The sequence below is a fragment of the Opisthorchis viverrini genome (genome assembly GCF_000715545.1).
Source record: "Opisthorchis viverrini unplaced genomic scaffold opera_v5_10, whole genome shotgun sequence".
In the NCBI taxonomy this organism is placed as follows: domain Eukaryota; kingdom Metazoa; phylum Platyhelminthes; class Trematoda; order Opisthorchiida; family Opisthorchiidae; genus Opisthorchis; species Opisthorchis viverrini.
Window position 1 is genome coordinate 2519568 of NW_008751666.1, and position 22616 is coordinate 2542183.

Sequence of the window (22616 nt, forward strand, 5' to 3'; positions counted from 1 at the left end):
CTTTAAGATCGTGCTGGAGAGAGTCTAAAAGTATAATGCTCTGAGGGGGCTGCGACTTTGCAAGTAAACAGCATGAATACGGGCATGATCACATCAACAAGTCGAACCATCTTGCTATCCAAAGAAATGGTTCACTGGGCAAACCTTAACTTCTCTAGATTGAACCAGGTCGTCCCGAAAAAAAAACAAGTCATGTGGACATCTTGTTTTCAGTTTCTATCTAGTCGCTTGAATGAGTGAGTGTCTGGAGGTGTAGACACACTCGGGATGGTTGCGGTAGGTTAGCACCTTCCCCGTGCACTTTTCTTGTACGGTAGCTTTTGGGAGGACCCGCATACACTCTATTAATACAAAGACCGTACGATATTAATAAACTTCAATCAGACCAATACTTTCAATCGTGCTGAGAACAAAACTGTATACAAAATTAAACGCATTATTGAAACAAGGATGGTCCATTGATGATCCGTAGCTTTGACACCTGAGGGAATATCGCGCATTTAGACCTCTATACGACAATCAGGCATGGATGGCATATGGGTATCACACAGGAATTCCTGATAGGTTCCACATGCAACGTATGTCGACGATTATGCGCACACACTGATCAGAGCCTGCACTTCCAATAAGCGATTTCTTCAAAAAGTAAAAACAGATGGAATCGAAAGGAGCCAAATTCAAAATTAGCTGCGCTAGATGAGTCATATGAAGCGTAAAGCACTGGATTGCATTTCAAGACAACTGTGACCTGGGTAGTGAGAGAATGGTGTGTGATTCCTATGAAGGCTGGAAGTAAGATACTCAGACATCCTCCAAGTGAGTTTGATGAACATTTGTCATAAGACTGAAGGAAAACCTGGCGCAGGGCAGATGTGCCAGCGAATTTCGAGTTTCGGTGGCTCGATACTTGAACCTAACAGACTCATTCGTAAGCGACCGACGTACCAGCACCAAAAACAGTCAACCTATGGAGCTGTCCAAACCATGGAAACACCTGTAAAAGGTACGGAGCGTTAGTGGTAAATTAAGGTACGCTTGGTTCCTGCTGCACCTGTACCGCTTGTTTAGCAATAAAAAACCGAACTAGCCACTACCGGTGGACTTGACTTCATCATACTGTGCGAGGGAGGTGCGGTGCTGAGCGGAAACAAGAAAATTGATACATGACACCAGTCTAATACGGTGCTACAGCTAACTGCAGTGCTATCATGTTCAGGCAGACTACTGAGTATGATAAAGCCTCTGCGAGTTCTACCCCAATCGTAGTTATTTCTTCGAGTTTACATCTGACTCACAGGATCGCACCCTTGCTTCCGTACAAAGTTTGTGTTATCTTGACCAGGCTCCTAGCATCCGGTGGTCCAACAACTCCTGACAAGCAAATCCGTATCGGAATACATATACAGACTCACTAACAAAAACCATAGACATCTTAGTGTCACACTTCCCGTGACAAAGCAAGAATACGCACACGCTAAATGCGCACCAAACTGCATTAAGTTCCCAAATAATTTCCATTTGGAATTCCCCTATTTCTCCCGGAAGCTAAAAGTGTCCAGCAACAGGTGGACGTAACATATGTTTTGCACCTGATCGATTTCGAGTCAGCAACACAGTGCAGACGCAGAATCCAGAAGAATAACACGTGACGCCAATCCACCACAACCTGTCATCAACCAACACTCTAAACTGGGACTGTCACAGTGTGAACTGTCCTTAAATAGCCAGTCACTGTGACCGTCATTTTTATTTGATGGTCATCATCCACCAAATCGTCATTTCAAACTGATTCCCATCAAAAACTATTTTCAGCATGGGAGGATCCTAGTCAGAAAACTTTTTACATCTCACATCTACTCACCGAGCTGCATTTAATAATGTATGGCATCCAGAATAAAGTAACTTGCAGAAATATACAACCTTATAAATTTATGGTATTTCACGGAAAGAGGGATGCAGTGCAGTATACAGTTTATACATTATATATATATATATACTACATATATATGTATATCTAATGCACTGAACAGTACCTCGTAACAGTTGGTCGGGAATAAAGATGCGCGCGATCAAATGTTAAACACACGAAAAACCAAAATGGCCATTTAGCCACTCTATTGTTAACTCACACGATCACGAAAGTCGTCCTCACTCAAATTGGACAGACGCCACAATACCCGCTGCATCAACACAGCTCCACATTCGTTCTGCAAGGTGTGAGCTGTCAAATAGTCTGTGCAATTGGCTACAGGCAGGAGGACTGAATAGAGCATCTGTGTCACAAAAATGAAAACGATGGTATCAGATAAGAATTGCTGTTTGGCAACCAAACAGAAAAAACAGCACTTGTCGAAATGTTTTCCAAATAGGCAGCCAAAAATCCACAACGGAAACATAGGGCACGAGCAAAACTATGGTGCACGATTAAACTTATTTGAAGTACATCATCTACTGGAGCCTGCGAAACACCGTACCTACTAATAGCAGATGGGCATCCGGATCGATGATATGAACGGCAAACCTTTTAGGCGGTGAACAAATTGTTACAGTTACGGTTTCACTTCATGGTATTGAGAACTTCACTCGATGGACGTGTAAGTGGAATCAAACAAGTCCAGTCGGAACATAGGCTAGACATGTTTCGGGGGATCAAATGGCCTATACTCTGCAGGCGCCTTATGTGGTTAAAATGCAATTTACTGGCCGGAAGGTCTGTGATTCGAACTTAATCCCGCATCTCGACTGCTCGTATCTATGCTTGTGTAAGCTGGCGGTGTCTCGGACCTCGTGCTTCCTTCGGATGGCACGGCGGCTAGGCACTGAAAAGATGTTACGGCTGAAAAATTATAATTATTAACAATCAATGAATCGTCCCCTCAAGTACAAATTGTTAAAAGTTGTGCCGTTAAGAGATCTCGTCATCCAGGAATTAAATTTGGTTCGGTCTCATCTGTCCCAACGTGTGAGGGGTTGAGTGCAACGGAAACACATCCCATCACAGTCTCTTTGAGTTGGCAGAAGAGCCATCCAACCTACTTTGATTTCGGAACCTACTAAGTCATATGACTCATACAGAGGTAGCTTGCTTGGGGAAGTAGAAGTATTTTGTGTCCTATATATAGATATAGGTGTGCACAGGGCACCTATCTAGAGAGAGGAAGTCTCAAAGATATATCCAAACGCCTCGTGTGCAGCTTTTGAGCTTTGAGCCCACCATAACCTCAACTCGTTCACTTTCTCTTTATTCCATGAGTTATTTACGATAAATAAGGACCGTCGTCACAAAAAAATATACTGCCCCCATTAGATTTGGGCAGCCTCTTGTTTCAATTGTATTTGGTTTTGGGAGTTGTAGAATTCACGTCACTCGTTTGAACGGTCCTTCTCTTGTCCATTCATTCTCAATACCAAAGGAGTAGGGGGGAGCACCCGACTAGAGTTGCGCTCTTATTGGAGCTCATCAGTAGTGTATATCTTTGGTCGTGTCGGCGTCTGATCTCCAAACACCTGAAACGCGAGAAGCACATGATCATCTGTGAACAGGTGAACGTGTTCACATGCCATTGGCTGGCATGACTTTTGAACGATTGACCCGCCAAACAGGACTTCCCAGTCAAGTAGGCCACGGACGTTTGAAACCTGCTAATACCATTTTTTCGTTAGTTGTAGGTGGTTGCGGGTTTGTAAAATTCACGTTCACATCACGCTCATCTGGGGAGTTCCTCCGCGTTCTGGTGAATTCAAGCGTTAACACATTCACCTGTTCAGACGTGACAAGTCAGATGTGTTCAGTGTGCGCTGGTAGGATAGTGATAACACACTCACCTCGCATTTCAGATGTCCTGAGTTGAGACCCCAACAGGCCAAGGATATACAATGCTGACGAGCTCAAGAAACAGCGACACACGAGTCCAGTGCTTCCCCCTCCTTTTCGATGTGAACTCACAAGAATAGTTGTCTTGGGACAACAGGAGGGCTATTCAGACGAGTGATGTGAGTGTGGAACATAGGTTCGGTGAAAACTCGGAGACTGCATCTACTTGATGAACCCAAAAAAAGGCGAAGCCAGTTGTAAGCTGCCGAAGAGTTTTCCGGAATCTTATGAGTAGTTTCGTGCTTTTAGTCACAACGTGCTTCAGTCACACATGCGAATTTCGTCAATTCTTAAGATATCTTCAGTTACTAGGGTTATATGATGTATGAAGGGCTCTGATGTAATCGATAATGGAAATTCTATAAAAAGAAAGTCAGATCCAAAAGTGACTAGATTTTGGAAAGGTAACCAAATAAGCCTGGAAAGTCCCGAAATTCCGGTGCGTTAGCTACGTGATGGTGAACCGACCGATGCATTACCGAACGCTACTGCCCACATGAATCAGAAAGATACGTTACAAGTAAACTATCCTCACTGTCCAGTGTGTAATAGCCAGTGGTTCCTTAGCTCCTCACCACCAGTATCCTTGTTGTTTGCTGCTACGCCACGCAGACCTCCGAGAGCAGCAACAGATTTCGATATCAGGGCATCGCGGAACCTTGATTATCGAGAAAACTAATCTTCCGTACAACTAGCAAAATGAGTTGGATATCTCCAGTTTTCCATACCACTGGCTCGCTCTGTGATAAATCTGCGTAGGTTCTCTTTGATTAATCAATAGAGTGGAGAATCTTTCACCGTATTTCACTGAATATTCGTACCTACGTTCACAATTTTAGTCTGCTGTACAGAGCTCGATTTCTTCATTGGAATGATATACAAGATGATAAGTGTCCGCCCAAGAATGCGATCACATTTGACCGCAATCTTGAGACATGAAAGTTCACTGTGAATCACCTGACATGGTGGTAAGAATGCGGACAATTTTAGCACACAGCCAGTACAAACTGGATTGACATCCCAAATTGTGATAACACCGGGTTTAAGTTTACTCTAAATTTATGCGCAACGGATACTGAAATAAGCATACTAGCAAACATGACAGAATAATGGAAGCGGTACAAAAACCGCCCAAAATTTGTTAACAACACGTCGTTGCTTCTTAACTTAATCATCATCATCATCTTCAAAGACAGCAACATCAGTGTTGGCACTGATGCTTCACTGCTTCTTGATTTCAAATATCAATAATAGCTTACTACCCTTTGTCTGTTCATAACTATATACTTGGATAAAAACACCGATTAATCTTGGGTACCGAAAATTTAGGAACATTTCGGTTCTCCCCTGGTTGTCTGCGATCGGCGGACTACCAAGGCTTCATAACTTATGCCAGTTAGGGCATATACTTCGGACGACAGAAAGCAGTCCACCACGCTGCCCTGTGCTGAGAGGAAGCGATCGACTGTCTATGATCTGGCAACTTAGTCGGGTTGACAACTGCATCAAAAATATAGTCTCCCATACGTAGCTGTCTAGTTTCCCATTTGTTCACACTATTAGGGCAATTCAACAGCAACCGACTAGCCCCTCACTTCCACTGCACGGCCGCATCACTCCTGCTTCCCCATGTTACGGTGACAGAAAGTGTAGCAGAGGAGACCATAATAGTCTTGTTAGATGGTTTGTAGCTAGTAAAATGAAACTGAAATGAATCTCATTCAGAAATACCTTACGGGTTTGGCTGTGCGACACCACCCAGCCACAAAATCCTGCATAATAGCCTTAATTTCTCAAGCCAATGATCTTAAGACCAACCAACAATGAATTTGCTCACGAAGTCGATAAGCCACGAAACAGCAAATGAGACGATCACCAGAGCGTATCTTCCACTGCACATACTCTCTTAGCACCCCCAGCTTGGGAAAGCTTTACTTTACTTACTTTAGAATAAACAGGATGTCCAGCAACTAAACCTCGACGATAATCCTCAACCTGACAGACGGAAAACGATGACGTTTCTATTCAAACCAATAGTTCAATGTGGAGGAATCAAGCCAGTTTCTCTGATGTTCTTTGGAAAACTTTCCGTTTAGGCTATCCAAGGACGACACAAACAAGTCTAACATGCGGAGGCATGTTCAGAGGCATGTTCTTGAATTAAATGGCTATCTGCGTTTCTCAAGCTGTCAGTTGGATTGATATAGTTTATGAGTTACAAACACTATCCCAACGGTGGTAAAAAAAATGGATGAGTTATTTACGGAGGACAAAGCTCGTGTCAGTTCACTGTAACCACCTGTGTTAAGTGTTCATCGATAGAAATAGGGGTACCAAGCTGAATCTCTTGTTTGTGATGTTTCTAGTTGAAAATTTATCCCCAGAAATGGAATACCAAAGTGTCTGGGTCATCTGATATCACAAAACATCAAACGTGGAGAGATGGGTCGCCTAGTGAAAAAAATCGTTCAGCTATAGGACCCTCTCGGTGTCTAGCTGCCATGTCACACGAAGGGAGCACGAGGGCCGAGATACTGCCAGGCTGCTGAAGCCTCGAAATGATCTAGACGAAGAGGTCGAGTTCGAACCACTCTAGGTAAGTTTTCGTCTTGACCACTGAGCCCGCTAGAAGGATACAGATTGGCACGGTTCAGAGAACTGACGCTTGGAAGTTATAAGGGCAAGAACACCGGTAATGTGGCTGTTGGAAAATTGAGGCGTTCCGTTCAGAATTGTTTCATCCGAAGATATGGCGCTACCAAACGAGTGTGTTTGACAGTCAAAGCACTTTACATTCACTGCTAGTTCTTATATGACCACGTTTGGGCGGTCCTCATCAAGTGATTCTCTAGCCCGAAACGGCACTGCTGCCCTACGCCATTGGAGATAGAAATATCAGCGTTTCATGAATAATCAAATAAATACTCAGATCCGTTCAGCATAAAGAGAGAATTAGCGGGACATACATTACTTGTTATCCAGCGTTGAGTACCAAGCCAATGAAGCAAACGAAAACCGTCAAAAACGCCAAAGCAGTTGATCAAATTAACCAAGTAGAAATTTCTTGGAGAAGGTAAAATTTCTGCAAACACGGACGTATGTTCCAATTTCTCTTCGATGATGGTCGTCCAATCGTTGAAATCATCCCTGTAGTTTTGGAAGCAACAGTACAGAACGTTGTCAGTTAAGAAGCTACCCAGATTTGCAAAAGTAAGCGAAATTAGCCGCATACCGTTAAAAAACTCAGCTAGGACGAAAATGATTGAAAGAAATTTCCAAATTTGAACTTAGATGAAGTTTGGTTCAATATCAAACCAACGATACTTTTGGCCATAATTCAATAGCTACCTGGCGGCTCCGACCAGACCTATTTGTTGTAGCTTCAACAGGCGATGAAATTTCGCATTCAATTACTCTGTCTCCTAAAACCGAATAGAACGGATCTCCTAAGATCCTACCCGACGTCCAGAAGCTGACCTGGTTTGCAGTCAGTCAAACATATTCATGAACAGAGTGGACCTGGATAACGAAACTCAGTTATCAGGAACCCTCACACAGATCGCAATGCTAAGTAGAGAATGATATTTGACCACAAATATCTCCAAAACACAGATCGCGGACCAGTTCCTGCCTGAAAATACCATCTATAAGAACTAAAACCATCCTTTTATTTCGCTCCTTTAAGAATAAGATTTATCGAATAAAAATCCATCGTCCTCAAACATGGAACCAGCCAAGACAGTGAAATTTACACGAATATAGACTATTAGCCAAGCGTTACAATATGCAAGCCAATTTAAAGATCGGCTGACGCAGGGACTTGAAAGTGAGTTGCCCAGATTTTACCCCCTTCCTGCCGTTTAAGCTATCAGGTGGTGGCTTGTATCAACAGACTGAGACAACACACCTGTCTGTCCCAAGAGCGCAGGATTGAGACACGACCAGATTGTCGAACAGTTTTCAGCGACCTTATTGGTGGTACGTCACGCGTAAACATTTGTCGTTTTCTGAAAGTTTGCTTTTCGAGAGATCTGAGAGAGTACAGAATCAAATAAGTTACCAGACAAATGAACCAAGCTCGGGTTCATCATGAGGTAACTTAGTTGCCAACCAAGAAAGGAAATTCAAGGTACTGTCTTTTTTTACTTATTTCCTTAGCGAAGGCATGGGACGAATATCACAGGACGCCATCATTTTTCTCAATATCCTCGACCTCGAGAAGTTTAAACAACAAACACGCAATAATGTGGAACGACAGACAAACACCGGTTAAATAAAGTCACACGGAATCTAGGTACTGTGCTTCAAAACGTTTGTGCATGCAGCGCTGGCTGGTCAGTTTCGATGAGCAAGGCTTTGAAGACTGACAGCAGTTTGGATTTTTTCAACGGACGGTAACACAGAATCTTCCGCATCTATTTGATGACTCGTTTGCACCAGGAGCTTGGATAGTAAAGCGTCTGGGTTGCGACTTGACCTTTGACCTTTTAAACTCGGTTATGCTACTGCTCTGAAGGTTTACCACCGTGCGCGTTCAGCCACGCCCCTCGCCAGATGTCGGCCTGTCCTATTGATACAGATGTATCCGCAACTGTGAAAGAACTGGTAGACCATGAAATACAATCGGGCTGCTGTAGAACGAATTAGTTGGCGGTCTGAACCGGATGAAGTAGAATCTTCGAAGTTGTTTAAGGACCAGATTTAGTTTATGCGTGATATCACTGGCTAAACGGTCACTCTTGAACAGTTAACACAAATAGAGTGGCTTCATAAAGATAGAGTGGATTCTGATATAGTGCTCTGGAAAGTTACTAGCTAACAGATCCGCCATCAGGTAGTTCTCTATCATAAACTTGCAGATTCCTCTTGCTGTCTGATAAGCAGTTTGGCTAACAGGCTATTCTACACGGGAGCAAGTTGCTCCATGAGCGACTGGGCGAGCGAGAAAGTATTTCACCAGTGGGAATTCATATTGCACGGAAAAGCCTACGCCTGAAAAACTGTTCACTGTGCTTTGTTAATTATTCAAGACATACACCATACAGAAGACGAAGGCGTTGTTCCGGCTCCGGATTCTACAGTCATCTTCAGAATAGTGAGCCTGATTCACCAGTGTCATGGTTAGAAATTGCATGACGCTGGAGGAGTACAATCATCCGTTCAGAGACGTATCTCTAATCTTCACCCAATCAAATATTACTTGCAAACTATCAAGAGGAGAGCCAAGATTAGTGGGCAGAAATGTACCCTCGCTGTCGTTCAACAACCTGGTCTCAATCGTCTAATTGTCTAAAACTTGCGTACCATCCGGGTTCTTCAGAAGTTTGGGTTCACGGGACCCTTTTAGCTGGCGAGTTAGTATACTGAGGGATGATCGTTTAAAGCTATGGGCCGGAGTTGGGTGTCAAGTGGGTAACAAAGACGGACGAATTACCTTGCGAGGTCAACAGTGGCTCTACCACTAAGCTGACGGTCATTTACATCGATTTAAGCTGAGACACCAATCTCGAGTGCGGTCGCACGGACTCCCATCGGCGGCCGACTAGTGGTGTGGTGCAGTATTCATGGACTATGGGTTTCGCGGAATTGGAGTAATACAAAACTCCTTAAGCCGGCTCTTCGCTCACTGGCTGCAAATCCAAGGTCATCTGCAAGGATCTGACGAAACAACCAAGACGAAACGCTAACAAAGGAAACCTTCTCTATGGAACATAACGCAAGTGGAAATACTAAGGGGAATTATCGTCAGTGGCGCTCAAATAGACTATAATATTAAAAATCGTCAAGAGTATGCGTAGTCGTCTACATGGTTGAAAAGATCTCTTTATCCGCATTGGAAATTATCTCTTAGCGACGCATATGTTCATGTCGAAAAATTGGTGCCAATAATGTAACCCAGCTTCTAGTCAGACACTGTGGAGTACAAGTTTATGGTGAACTCACGAATAGGTGCCTGTGTTGGTGCTACGATCGCGACACAGCTGATGATAGTTTATCTCGCAGTCGAAAATAAGAGCAAGTAGACGTAGTAAGTCCCAAGCAAACTGCGCTGTACATTTGGGACTTTTCTGAGTTGGCTTGCCTGGATTTAGAATCGGGGGATCCTCTGTCGAAGAAGTCTTCCCGGGTTTGTTTTCTTCAAGCACCATTCGTTTAAATGCTGCTAAGTACTCGCAAATTAAACGAACTGCCAATTCCAGCATGTTGTGCACACCTTCAAGTGTTTCCCGATCCCAGTTGAAAACGGCCTGAGAAGTGGTCATCTTTGAAGAGATTGAAAGGTACATACTGTTTAGGATCGGTGACAGAACATGGCCATGAATGGCTAAACAAGAAATCTATCTTCATTAACTGAAGATACGATAATTCTGGTAGAAACGTCCAGAGACTCAGCATTCTTGGATATCAGCAGCAAAAATAAAATGGAGTGGGGAAATGGGCATGCATTATTTGCATGTGTGCCACGAAGAAGATTAACAGCCAGGAAGAGTACCAACACCGGACTGCACAAACGGACAGGTTCATCACTTTAGAGCCACCTAGTTAAATTCACATGAATAACCACTTTACTTCGACTGTAGTGGAAAGTTGTCAATAAGCGCTCCATTTGCGCCCAACAGGCAGGATGGCAGGTGTAGTCCCGGAAGATATTAACTCAGCAACGCATACAGACATAGTACCCAGTGTATCAGAAGCGGTAGCCTGGTATAAATTGGTAAGGCGGTAATTAGAGTCCTTATCGCCATAACCGATACATGCTGTCAGGAAAATTAAGTTTAACAGCACCCTTCCGGTGCTAAACTGTCGTGTCTCGGCTGAGGTGCGAGATACTGCCAGGCTGCCAAAGCCTAGACAGGTGTATTTAAGATGTGGAGGGTAGATTTCTGGTCAGTAAATTCCCGCTTCAACTACTGAGCCATTTCAAACTCTGATTGCCTGATACTCCTCTCGGTCACCTCAATTTTCATTTCCACAAGAGAATCTTATTCAGTGAAAAGCCTCATGGCAATATGGCAGCGGAGTTCACCTTTGGTGTTGTTGACTGTTCATTGTAACACACACACAAGACGTAGAAAGAGCATGCTCTACGTACTCTGTCAGCAGATTCAGCTTGTAACGTAAAATTGACACTGTTTCAATTACTTCTCCCGAAAGCAGAACGAAACGGCTATCTTAAGCGCAGGAAGTTTTTGCACCCAAAGCGACTAAAGCGAAAAAATAGAACGAAAGAGCAGTCTTGAGGATATCTCTCACAGCCTTTGAAACGCGCAGCTGGTTCACGTATTTGGAGTACTACATCGGACACCTCCAATGGAAGAGCTAGGCACATCAAAAGGTGCTGGTAAGGATGGAAGTCATACCAGGTGCTTCCCTAGCACTGAAAAAGCCTAATGGACAGGGCACCACAGTCCCACGTCTTGGTTACATTCATTTTTCAGAACACGTGTTAAGCATCACCTCTACCCTTTGAACCCAAATACTGAAGGTTTCTGCCCGAACTTCATGTCAAACCAAATATTAATAACGAAATATTTTATTAGCATAGGTTTTAATCGGCGGCATAGAAGAAAAGTTTGCAAATAGCCAAAGGACGCGGAAATTATGCACGGTGCTCACTAGTGGCAGAAGTGCTGCGACCAAATGTTAGTTCTCCGCACACACGCGTTTGTATTGTAAATGTACTTCTATTCGTTCGGGTTATGAGTTGTGAAGGCTTTATACCATTCCGTCCATACACGAAATAGAGGCCAATCGGTGGCCTGCCCTAAAACAAGTTGACTAAATTAATATGGCAGTGGCAGATTTAACAACCCAAAAACAGCCAATTATAATTGAAAATGGCTTATCCTCTACTTCGTTTTCACTGAGCAATAAGGTCAAAAAGACAGTCAACTGAATAAAAGCGGGAGGATGCCTAAGACGATAAACTTGTGCATTGTTGGGTTTCGTTTGACGTTTAGCATATTCGGTGCATCTGAGGTGATAACTTTCTGGAACCACTAGTCTCGGAAAGACCGAACTCCAGGTGACGCCCGTTATTTCAAAATATATTCATCGATAGCATAAATAGCAGCCTAAATGGTGTCACATAAAGTGACAATACACAGAAGGTACCTTGGTGACACAATCAGTGAGGCAGACAAGGATAAACTGCCGACAATCCGGATTCGATTCCAAGGATCTTAGACCGTCTGCACGCAACTCGTGTATAGCTCCCAGGATGCACTTGCCAAGCGCTTGACTTCGGAGGCACGGAATATCCCACTGATCAACATATACTCTAGACTGCAGATGGGAGAATTCTGTGGGAGAAAATTCCACAGTCAGATCGTGTCCCGAAATGTAGGTTCGGTCCAGTTCAGGCGGACCAGGTTGCGTATCCACACCTGAAATTTGTGGTTCCGATGCTGCAGTAGCGTGTTCAGGCTTAAGCAAATATGGAAAGAAGACAGTGAAAGAGAATGGTTCAATCATTACAATGCTTATCAGTCAGTGATGACAGGTCTGGGATACGGTACATTTACTAAGTAATGTTTTGTGGTAAACTCAAAGGGAGTGCTATTTAGGATAGACATGTATCATTTGAGATAGACTGACAGTTTACGCTTAAAAATAGTCGACTTATCGTTGAAACCCGTGCTCTAGATAAGAGTACCGTAGTTTCTGTTAACTAAATCCCTAACTCAAAAGAATTTTTATAACCATTTTATCCTATAATATCTGTTGTACTGAGTAACCATTGGGTCGTTTGTACGTGTGACGTTGTCCCAGCGCCTGATGGATTGTGAAGATTTGGTCAACACACCCCCTACCAGGCCTAAACCCCGCCTGCTGCTCTCGAGTCAGTGTTTCAGGAGCCAACATAAGGCAAGGAATCACAATTAAGGCCAGCAGTATCGCTATAACCGGGGTTAGGCTGATTCCTCTGTGGTTACCTTACTCCCTATGAGCGCCTTATTTGAAAACAGGCAACACCTCCCCTCCAGGGACTAACCCCTTTCAACAAATGCAAGCAAACAGATCAGACAAGCGCTGACTTCGAAAAATGCTGGTGTGAGGTCATCTGGACCAGAAGCTCGGTGGTGCTCGAGAGAACATGTGCACTCCTAAACCTCTGATGCCTCAGCGCCCAGGGTTCTAAGTCAACTGTGAGTTCAGATGAGTGGCAGCTTGTTGCCACGATAGCTGTTGTTCAACGTATTTGGCCCACCAGTCGAGGCGTCATTATTGATCCGAGATGGTCACTCCTTTCCAATTCTTGGTGGTTTCCGAAGACCGGTCGAGCGGGTCAACTGAAATTATCTTCCGGCACTGCCGGCTTTCCGGGCCTCTTCCATTTCGTTCGCTTTCTGTGACCATCAGACTTTAGGGTCGGTTTGCACGCTCACTTGACGTCTGATAATTCATCGCGTCAAGTTGTGTTCTGAACCGAGTGAGATATTTTCCTCCGAGATTTGAGCAGTGCCACTGTTGGGCATGTCATCCAGTGCTTGTATGGGCCTGATGGCGCTGTGCAACAGGCAAAACTCCCAGCACTGTGCAAGGTGGATCCCGTTCTAGTATTAATTCACGTCCGATGGTGGAGTGGTTGGAAGGGACTCTAGAGTAAGTTCGTCCGACATCCAAATCTACCAGTGCGTCAGTTTGCAGCCGACTTGTTCGGACCTTACACGGCCCTGAAAAACAAAAAATAAACGACTCCGGACAAGCGCGTGATCGGAATCCACAAATGTGTTCCAAAACGACCGGCAGTCCGTTATTAATGTGCACCAATGTGATCAATTTCAATTTGTGGCTAGCGCGCCGTTGGAGGACACCATGTGGTTAAATGACTTAGGTTATTTCGGAAGACTGTACAGCTTAAAAACAGTCTGCGATGAGCACACAGCTGAAGCAATCGCTCACCATTGTCTGTACGCAGTGAGCTCAATCCATGTCGACTTCCTAATTGAGTTTCAGATACTCTGAACCAGCCGACTCGTGCATTCATATCTCCGGTAACCAACAGGATTTCTGAGCTTTCAGCTCGCCGCAAGAGGACATTCAGGGTGACGCAGAACTTGCCTTTTATGGTGTCAGAGCTTCAGTCAGTTGAAAAGTAAACAGACTCAACAAACACCAATCGAATTCCGGCTTGTGAAACACCTTCAAAGACCTTGAGAGACAAACCACACACTAGAGACTATCAACGGGTATCCAGTCAAGCAATGATCCTTCCACCCGGTGAAATACGACGATATAAAACTTTGCACATCCTGCTGCAGCAGCCTATGGATCGCTAGGGATGCGAAGCCGGGATCAATTGCAGAGTGATGGGACAATTAGCGCAACCACTGTGCTCGCACCTTGAATTATTGTTTCTGAGACACAGTACACATCAATGCCAACTAAGTCCAGTGTGTGAGCAAGACCAGCTTGGTGTCCCGTTTGATTTAGAGTGCGGACATTAAAAGCAGCCGAATAAGCGGGGCGTCAAAGCTTGAAGTCTGATTTCAAGATGTCTGAGGATTTCAGCACCGGATGACGCGCATTTATTGCTCAAAAACCGATGCACAACAAATGGAGTTATCAGTCTTGACTGACGGATATAAAAGGAGAGTTTTTAATGAGGTGAGGAGAGGGAAGGGAAAAGTATGTGAAAGAGAAGGCAGGAAGGCGTTTTCGCCTACCCACCCTGCAATGCGCAGCAAGTAAGGCGATATGACTGATGAGGAACACAACGGATTTATTATTTTTATTGATTTACATTGTCTGGCTTTTACACAAGGCTGTGACGCGCTGCATAATGAGAGGGTCCTCCGACTTTGATCGAATGCTGACTCACACTGTCTAGGTTTGATATGAGGCTGTGACGCGCTGCATATTGAGGGGACGTTGTCTGTCTGGTCAGCATCTAGTGGAGCTGAGTGTCTCAGTAGATTTCAGGCATTCTGTGATTGCTTTCAGGAATCGGACATTCCTGATAGTCTGTGAACCAGGTTCGGAGTTTTGCGGCCAGGAGAACTCAGACTGGTATAAAAGATTTTGTTCAGTAGGTCGGTCAATATATCGCCCTTAAACGGAAAGCCATTTTGAACCGGGTTTCTTTCAACTGTGATGGTGGTAGTGTTGGCATCTCATCTGTACCAATGCCTTTTAGTAGAATTGTCGGGTAACATATTGTCCATCAGATCGTTGGAGAAAGTTAGGGCTTCTTGTACCAGCACATCATCGGAGCATATTTTACTTGCTCTGTTAGTTAAGCTGTGGATGGGATTCCCGTTGTCTTTAAGTGAACCGAAGCTGTCAATCTGATGTATTGCCAGGACCGCATTGGCTTTCGGCACACCGATCAATGTACCATCGTTACGTCGTTCAAGTTCAACATCTGCGAAATGAAAGCAGTTTCTGTCTCTCCTTCCGTCTCCTTCTGAAGCAATCATAGTTTGGTAGTATCTTATAAAATCGCGGAAATGTCGTCCATGCTGGATTTCAAGGAGCCTTTCCCGAGTTTGCTCACAAAAATATCTGCTAGCAGCGGCTTCAACGCAATCAGTTTGATGGTATAGCACGCTATTAAATAGGAGTTGCATACTCAACATGCATCAAAAGAATTCTCGTGATTCGTTGACTGGAAGTGGCAACTGGAAGTAGTTTGCTTTTAAGTAGTTACACAGGCGGTTAACGGTTTCAGATGAAGATACTATGGTAAAAACTTGAAACACGCCTAATGAACGCATGAACCAATCTTTCCGTTCAAGGCCTTTTATTGAGTACACGAAGCAAAATGTGATGACATTCTTCGGCGTATTGGCTTCAGCTCTCTCAATGCATACATGTGTATCTTGCTAACCAAGGTTCGATGTTTTACGATAAAACGCGTGAGTCCATAACAGAGACTGATTAAGTTCGAAACGGAGAATAGACTAACATTAACAAGTACTCTCGCGGTTACCACAATACCTAAAGAAACAATTTTAAAACGGAACCTATGACACGTTGAGGAACCGCCTGCAAAACACGGGGATGATTAAAATGTACCGCGTTACCTCATTTTCATCTTCGACACTGGCAGTTGGCCGTACGCGATTGTTGCACATCATGAGTGCGATAGCTTCATTGATGTCATAATTTGTAGCTTCCAGCGTCCTCCGAATCTCATGCTCATCGGTGAATCCCATAAGTAGTAACTTTCGAACGTTATCCTCTACATCCATGGTACGTCGTTATAACTGATCTAAGTTGCTAGTCCATTGGAAGTGCAGCGGAAAATCACAAGCCCATGTGAATCTGAAAAAATGACAAATCCAGCGCATCCTCTGACTGGGCAAAGTTCATTTCTACTGGTGGATTAAAACAATCTAAGCGTAGGTGTTGCAATGTCAATGAGTGTTGATTAGTCAGTAAAATTAAGGTAAGTGAACTGGTAATTACTTAGGAAATGGATTATTCCAGTGATACCGCTTATTTCTCGTTTTATTAACCGATCTGTTGTACGCACACAATTTTCAACAAAATCGTCGTTTGTAGAGAGGAGTTGTAAGTTCACGGATTCACGGATTGATACACAGGATCGAGGCTTTCCCCCAAGTTTCCAAGGTCGGTTCTGTTCCCGTCGGTCGGTGGCTGTCGTTCACCTGAGAGGCACAAGTGAAAAAAGGTGTAGCACTGCTCTTTATGTTCTCAGGGCGGGGCAGTATGCTTGCCAGCGCGAGAATTCGCATAAATAAATGTCTAATAGTGCTTTAAACTGGGTTCTAGAAGGAGCGCGAACAACCGTCGAAGGAAGGCCATTCCACGCAGCTACTACCCGAAATGAGAAAAAATTTTGTCTAACGAATGTGTGCTCTGAGCTTGAAAATTTTCTGTCCCCGCCGTGTGTTTGCTGGGTCAACGGTGAAAAAGCTCTTTGCCATGCTTTGTTCAAACAAGTTAAAATATGGCATTACCTTGTACGTGCGCTACAACCAGAAGTCACCAGAATCAGTCTTACTATGTTTGGGATTTGTGCCAATTTTTAGCCCATAATCTTCCGTGCGTATTCAACAGTTTTCTGGGATGTCCACATTTCGTGCAGCATGATAGCTGAGGACAATCTGATACATCTCCCATCTATTCGGATTAGCGTCACTATCAGATACGCGCAGCTATTCAGGCAATAATGCAAAGATTTCAGATGTTTCCCTCATAGGCGCAACGACGTTACCGGAAAACAAGCCCGGGTATTTCCCAATGTCGTGATAACCAGTACCTTTTCAGTCAACTTGATTGCTTATTTTAACTTGTTGGCTTGTGGGCAGGTGCAGTCCTAACTGGGGCCTTAACTATGAGTGACAACCAGGTCAAACTTTTAACAACGGGCATTCATACTCACAACCCTACGTCCTGTCGCTCACGTCGGCGAATTGTTTTGGCTGTTAGGCTTGTGTCTATTTGCGACGTTCATCTAGGCCTCAACTATAATCCAGTACAACGGCCTGCTACCGCCCTTCGTAATCACAACTGTACTAGGTGCAGCTAACCTTGGCTATTTATGGTGAACACTGGGACCTAAGAACTGCACTGATTATGAGGCCCAAACTATGCTTGATAGGCAACGACGGTTCCCACACATGTTGTCCGTTTGTCAGGCCCCCAGCTAAAAAAACATAAAAGCCCCCTTTGATATTTGTCTTTTCACTCACTGGCTGTACAGACTACAACGTCATATGTAGTCAGGAAGTCGCCTCAAATCTGCAGATATTCTGGAAAGAAACTACATGATTAAACAAAGGGGTAAGGGATAACTCGCCAAGTGTTTAACGAAGCGTGTTGTCAACCGCTGTCTACGTTGAAGCTCGAGTGTTACTGTTACATGCCTGTTCAATTAGTCCAACGATGACGGCGTAGCAAGATTCAGTGGTCAATTGTATTACTTAACGCAACTGTGCTAAAGCTAAAGAATATTTTATACACGGCAGTCGTAGGACCAAGTGGTATGGACCACAGTCCTAGGATATTAGGACCACAGGCGTTTTCAAACTTACAGCATGAACGTAGCTGCGGCGATGATCCATTGAACAGGCAGGTACTTGGCGTCAACTCTGCCCATTCAGAGCTCAAAATCGCAACTCCAATTTCCTTTGTATGATAAAAAATTACGTCCTCACCGTAAATTTTGAACATCACACGTTTAAACGACGTTACCGGAAAACAAGCCCGGGTATTTCCCAATGTCGTGATAACCAGTACCTTTTCAGTCAACTTGATTGCTTATTTTAACTTGTTGGCTTGTGGGCAGGTGCAGTCCTAACTGGGGCCTTAACTATGAGTGACAACCAGGTCAAACTTTTAACAACGGGCATTCATACTCACAACCCTACGTCCTGTCGCTCACGTCGGCGAATTGTTTTGGCTGTTAGGCTTGTGTCTATCTTCACTTCATGTCTACAATATCCGAAAATATGAGCTACTAAGACAGTTACAATTGACATGACCTCACCTCCTCCAGTAATGATGATGATCCAGCGAGGGCTGAAAGGCTTACCATATCTCATTGCCCAGGTACAAAAATCCCTCAACCAAGTTGCAAGTGGCCTACATCGTCACACAACACCAGCGCTCACGAATTAGTCCCCTAAGTGGTCGAAGGCCCCTGAAACCCCTCAATTCGCCGTGTTTGCCCACTGGTCACTATTAAAAACTGAGTATTTGTCAACTCTTTCCTGAACGTAACCGCCCTCCAGCACGTCCTCTTTCTGACGATTCGAAAGACCGCATCGTTGAAACCCTCATTAAAATGCGTACTCTTCCTAAAGACATTCTCCGGCCTATACTGAGTCCCACACTTCACCTTCTGCGACGAAGGAGGCATTTTTGTCAAACGAATGTGCGCTGGCATGTCTCAAAGATCCTCCTATGAATCCAAATATTGCGTATGGCAAAATAAAAATTGCTAAAAGGCACCTACTAAATATGCACGGTACGACATCTCCAACAAAACTTTTTGTGCGAGGCCCCGCGCATTTCCTTAGACTGCAACAGCTAATTCAAGTCCATAAAATCCAGATTTTCTCACACCTGATGGCATCTACCGCACACCCACCATCTTCAACCGACTGTTGACTACTGTTTTCAAAATCGGGCAGTGTCACCTCACTTCTGCTATCTCGTCGACAAACTCGCTACCTTCCAAAAATTAAGCGCATACTGTAGCCCAATATAATCCACTCATTCCTGGGTTAAGTTAGCTTGATCCCATCCCCTTTTATTTTTTTATTGAACACCGTTTTATCAGATACCTCCTCAGACTCACCAAATGTTACAGCTCCCATCTTATTCCTTCCCCATTCCCCCTTCTCAAGCTTCAGACTTCGACTGCAGTTGACCCAACGCTTCTTGCAACCGTTATTCATTTAAATTGGCTTGTCCTCGACTTACATTCACATGGTCCTCCTACTTACTGTAAATTTTCCATCACTCTAGATTGGTCTAACTCTATCTGTGTCAATCTCCTCGTCTAACCCAGGCCAAGCTTCCACGGAAATGCGTATCCCCTGTCCGACTGCGGGAACCTGCACGACCCTTACCGGGCTGAATGAAAACCGAAGTATGTCAGTGGAATGATGGCACGGCACTGCCATGCCCAGTCCGATGGCGGTCCCGCTACAAATAGCTTTCTAATTTTGACGATGCCTTCTTGCCCAGTCGTCCCCCCTGCCTACAGCTGCCAACGAACGCTTCACCCAAACCCAGCAACCTCCGGCTTACGTTCACATTAATCTGCTGAACCTTTCATTTGGATGTAGACATTTCGTTGACTTTCATTCCATTCTCCTCAAAAAGTCAGTGATTTTCTGCACAGGTCGCGTTCCGTCTTTTGCACTAGCAATAACTACCCCGCTCATTGAGCGTTGACACCCGAAGCCACTCCAACAGCTACACCATTTCGTCTCTGTAGTTTCAGTGTACACCGTTACAATGAGACTTCTGCTGCCATTTAATCGTGCTGCGGATTCTTCTTATGCATCACCCCCACTTTCGCTTTGTGTGGCCCGACAATCCAAGGCCGAAAAGGCCTTCAGTTCACACTGACCAGCCAGACCGCGTCAATTTTCCTACCACACCAAATTTTTTGTTCTTTTTCCTCATTTTATGCAGTTAGAAGTTTTTATGATGTGCCAAACGGCATGCCTCATTTTTGCTTTTCCTCGTTCTGTCCTAGTCCGCCACCTTCAAACCTTAACGATCTAATCTAGTTTTAGCTTGATGTGTTCCCCCAAAAGTAAGATAAAATTCTGATAACTGCGTTTCCTTTCCCAGACCAATTTGGACGTGACCAAGTCTACATCATATATTACCCGGTGTTTGACTGTAAATGTTTTGCGCGATTCTCCGTACCGGCTAATCTCCCAGTCATGCTTCATTCCGAATTCAGTTGTGTGATCATGCGTGACGGTATGCCATCCACTAGTTGGGAATAAACAGTATTATTATTACAACGGTAAAGAATTTTTGATGGTCCCTTGAGGTCTTACAGTTAACTCGCTTTACTCAACCAGGTTTTTGTCTTTTTTACTTATCTTGGCCCGCCCCCTTATCTCAACTCAATCGCGGTTTTTTGGCGCGACAGAATGACGAGTTTTGTGGTTTTCAGGCTTTGGCTGCACCCAGACATTCGGTAATGTCCCAGAGTACCTGGCTCCCCGAATGGTTAATGAGGCCAGAAGAATTCTCAGGTACCGGAATTGGAAAGCTGGAAGGTAATTATAATGCTTATTCCCAAATAGTGGAGGGTATTTGGTAATTGATCAAGTGGCTGTTGATCTGTTCGCCGAGCTTGGCAATTGGTTTGCAAACGCTTCGTCACCATTCGAGGAGACACCTTTAGTGCGCTGTTGGCTGGGTAGTTCTCCTCTTCGTGCCTGCGTTTATATAGTCTACAAAGAGTGGCTTTGCGCTGAAACCTGGATTCTGGTTGGTCCTATCTTAATCTATGTTGGGTTGTGGTTTGTAATTCTTGCCGCCTATTGTTGTCTCTTTCGGCTGGCACGTTCTTGATCTGTATTGCGCCGTGGTCGGCTTCTCTGTTGATTTGTAGTGTGCCTCCTATTTTTAGTAGTTTGCTGTTCCAATAATGTAGTAGCTGACAACCGGAAACACAAGCAAAACAATCACATTACCACATATCAAAAACATTTCGGAGATCACCGCCAGGGTACTACGACAGCATGCCATAATATTTGCCCAAAGACCGACTGACGCGCTGCAAAGAGTGCTGTGAACACCAAAGGGAACACATGATGCGGTGGAAAGACAAATGTAATCTACAAAATTCAATGCAACGATTGTGAAAAACACTACTTGGGACAAGCAGGGAGGAAACTCTCAACCAGAATCAACGAACACAAGCTCGCCACCAGCAGCCATGAACAAATCTCTCTCATCTCTGCACACGAGGGTGGAGAAGGATGTCTTTTCGATTGGAATAACGTCAGAATAAGGTGCCGGGCAAGAACAAAGAAAGAACGCGAGTTCATGTAGGCGTTGTATTCCACTTACGGAGCAATCAACAGGCGCATTGAGATTGATCCTGCCTACCAGCCTCCGAGGACAGAGGAAATCAAGAACCACAGAACCCGAGGCCGAATGAGAACACGAAGAAGAAATCAATTACTGTACTTCACAGTAAGTCAGAAGAATACGTAGGTACGGACATAGGTGTATTGAGTACACGCGGCCAAACTGGCCCGCTTTCGCGGCAGGTAAGCACACAACTGTGTCACATATCCAGTCAACCCACAGTGCTCACGCGAGCCAACCAGTCGGAAACGCAACCAATCAGCCACTCAAGTCACACGTCAGATCGATGGTGGGACGACAAACGGACACGCACACGCCCAAACAGTCTGCCAAACAGAAGCACCTACCACATCAATAGAACAGCAAACTACTAAGAATAGGAGATACGCTACAAACCAACAGAGATGCCGACCACGGCACAATAGAGATCAACAAACGGCGTTCATTCACCCTGCGAATCAATGTTGACCAGCGGTGACTTTCCTTGTTTACTGACTGCTCATGAGTAATGTGACTCGCATCTGTTTCCCCTGTTTCGTCCCTGCTTAGGATCTGCTTATCACTAAGTGACTGGTGTCAATATTTTGCTGTCCATCTGTCATTGCTTGCAAGTTCGTTTCGATTGCACCTATTTCGAGCGTCCACCTCGACGGAAAAGCGAGCCGACCGGGTATCGAACCCTAAGTATCCGGGCGGCAGATGAACGCGCCACCAACTACACCAGCCTGACACACGAAGTGGCCTATTATTTTGTATTAGCCATGTGCCGCATCTGCCAGGTAGCCTTTGGCGAGATTTGTTTTAAACGGACGAAACCGCGTAATCTGACCCGTCACGTGATACGAGCTGCCGAGTCGCGCTGCCAACGGAAAGACAGCCCCTCACATCCCGAACGTACTGATTTCCGCGCCGTTATCTCCCCGTACGGCCAACTCACACTGTCAGACTGCCCCTATATGTATGTTTGTACATCGTTTGGCACTTACTTGCCGTTACCTTTAGAAATCCCTGCGGCGTCAGTGACTATTTTCCGCTCTTGCTGATTGCGTCATTGTTGACGGTACGCTTACCTAATTCATGAGGCTTACTAATCCGTTTTTCTGTAGAACCAGTTCCTATCAGTCCTCAATATATCATCTGCTGCCCCACGTCTGTCTGGTCCTATTGACTACTGGCTATGAACTGCGTATAATTTAGTAGT

The 22616-nt window shown here is 44.6% G+C and overlaps 2 protein-coding genes across 2 annotated transcripts in view; one reads left to right on the forward strand and one right to left on the reverse strand.

Annotated features, from left to right (window-relative positions):
• T265_00991 (hypothetical protein) overlaps positions 1–16165 on the reverse strand; it is a gene marked incomplete at both ends in the record, with an annotated part of 87234 nt that extends 71069 nt beyond the window's left edge. Inside the window, 6 exons of the mRNA XM_009164906.1 lie at positions 2130–2273; positions 5819–5869; positions 6841–7021; positions 9818–10137; positions 11990–12301; positions 15904–16165. Coding sequence (XP_009163170.1) covers positions 2130–2273; positions 5819–5869; positions 6841–7021; positions 9818–10137; positions 11990–12301; positions 15904–16071 — 1176 coding nt within the window. The remainder of the gene's footprint in view (positions 1–2129; positions 2274–5818; positions 5870–6840; positions 7022–9817; positions 10138–11989; positions 12302–15903) is intronic.
• The window catches only part of T265_00990 (hypothetical protein), a gene marked incomplete at both ends in the record, with an annotated part of 26998 nt that continues 5161 nt past the window's right edge, over positions 780–22616 (forward strand). The window contains one exon of the mRNA XM_009164905.1: positions 780–816. Within this exon, the coding sequence (XP_009163169.1) occupies positions 780–816 (37 nt within the window). The remainder of the gene's footprint in view (positions 817–22616) is intronic.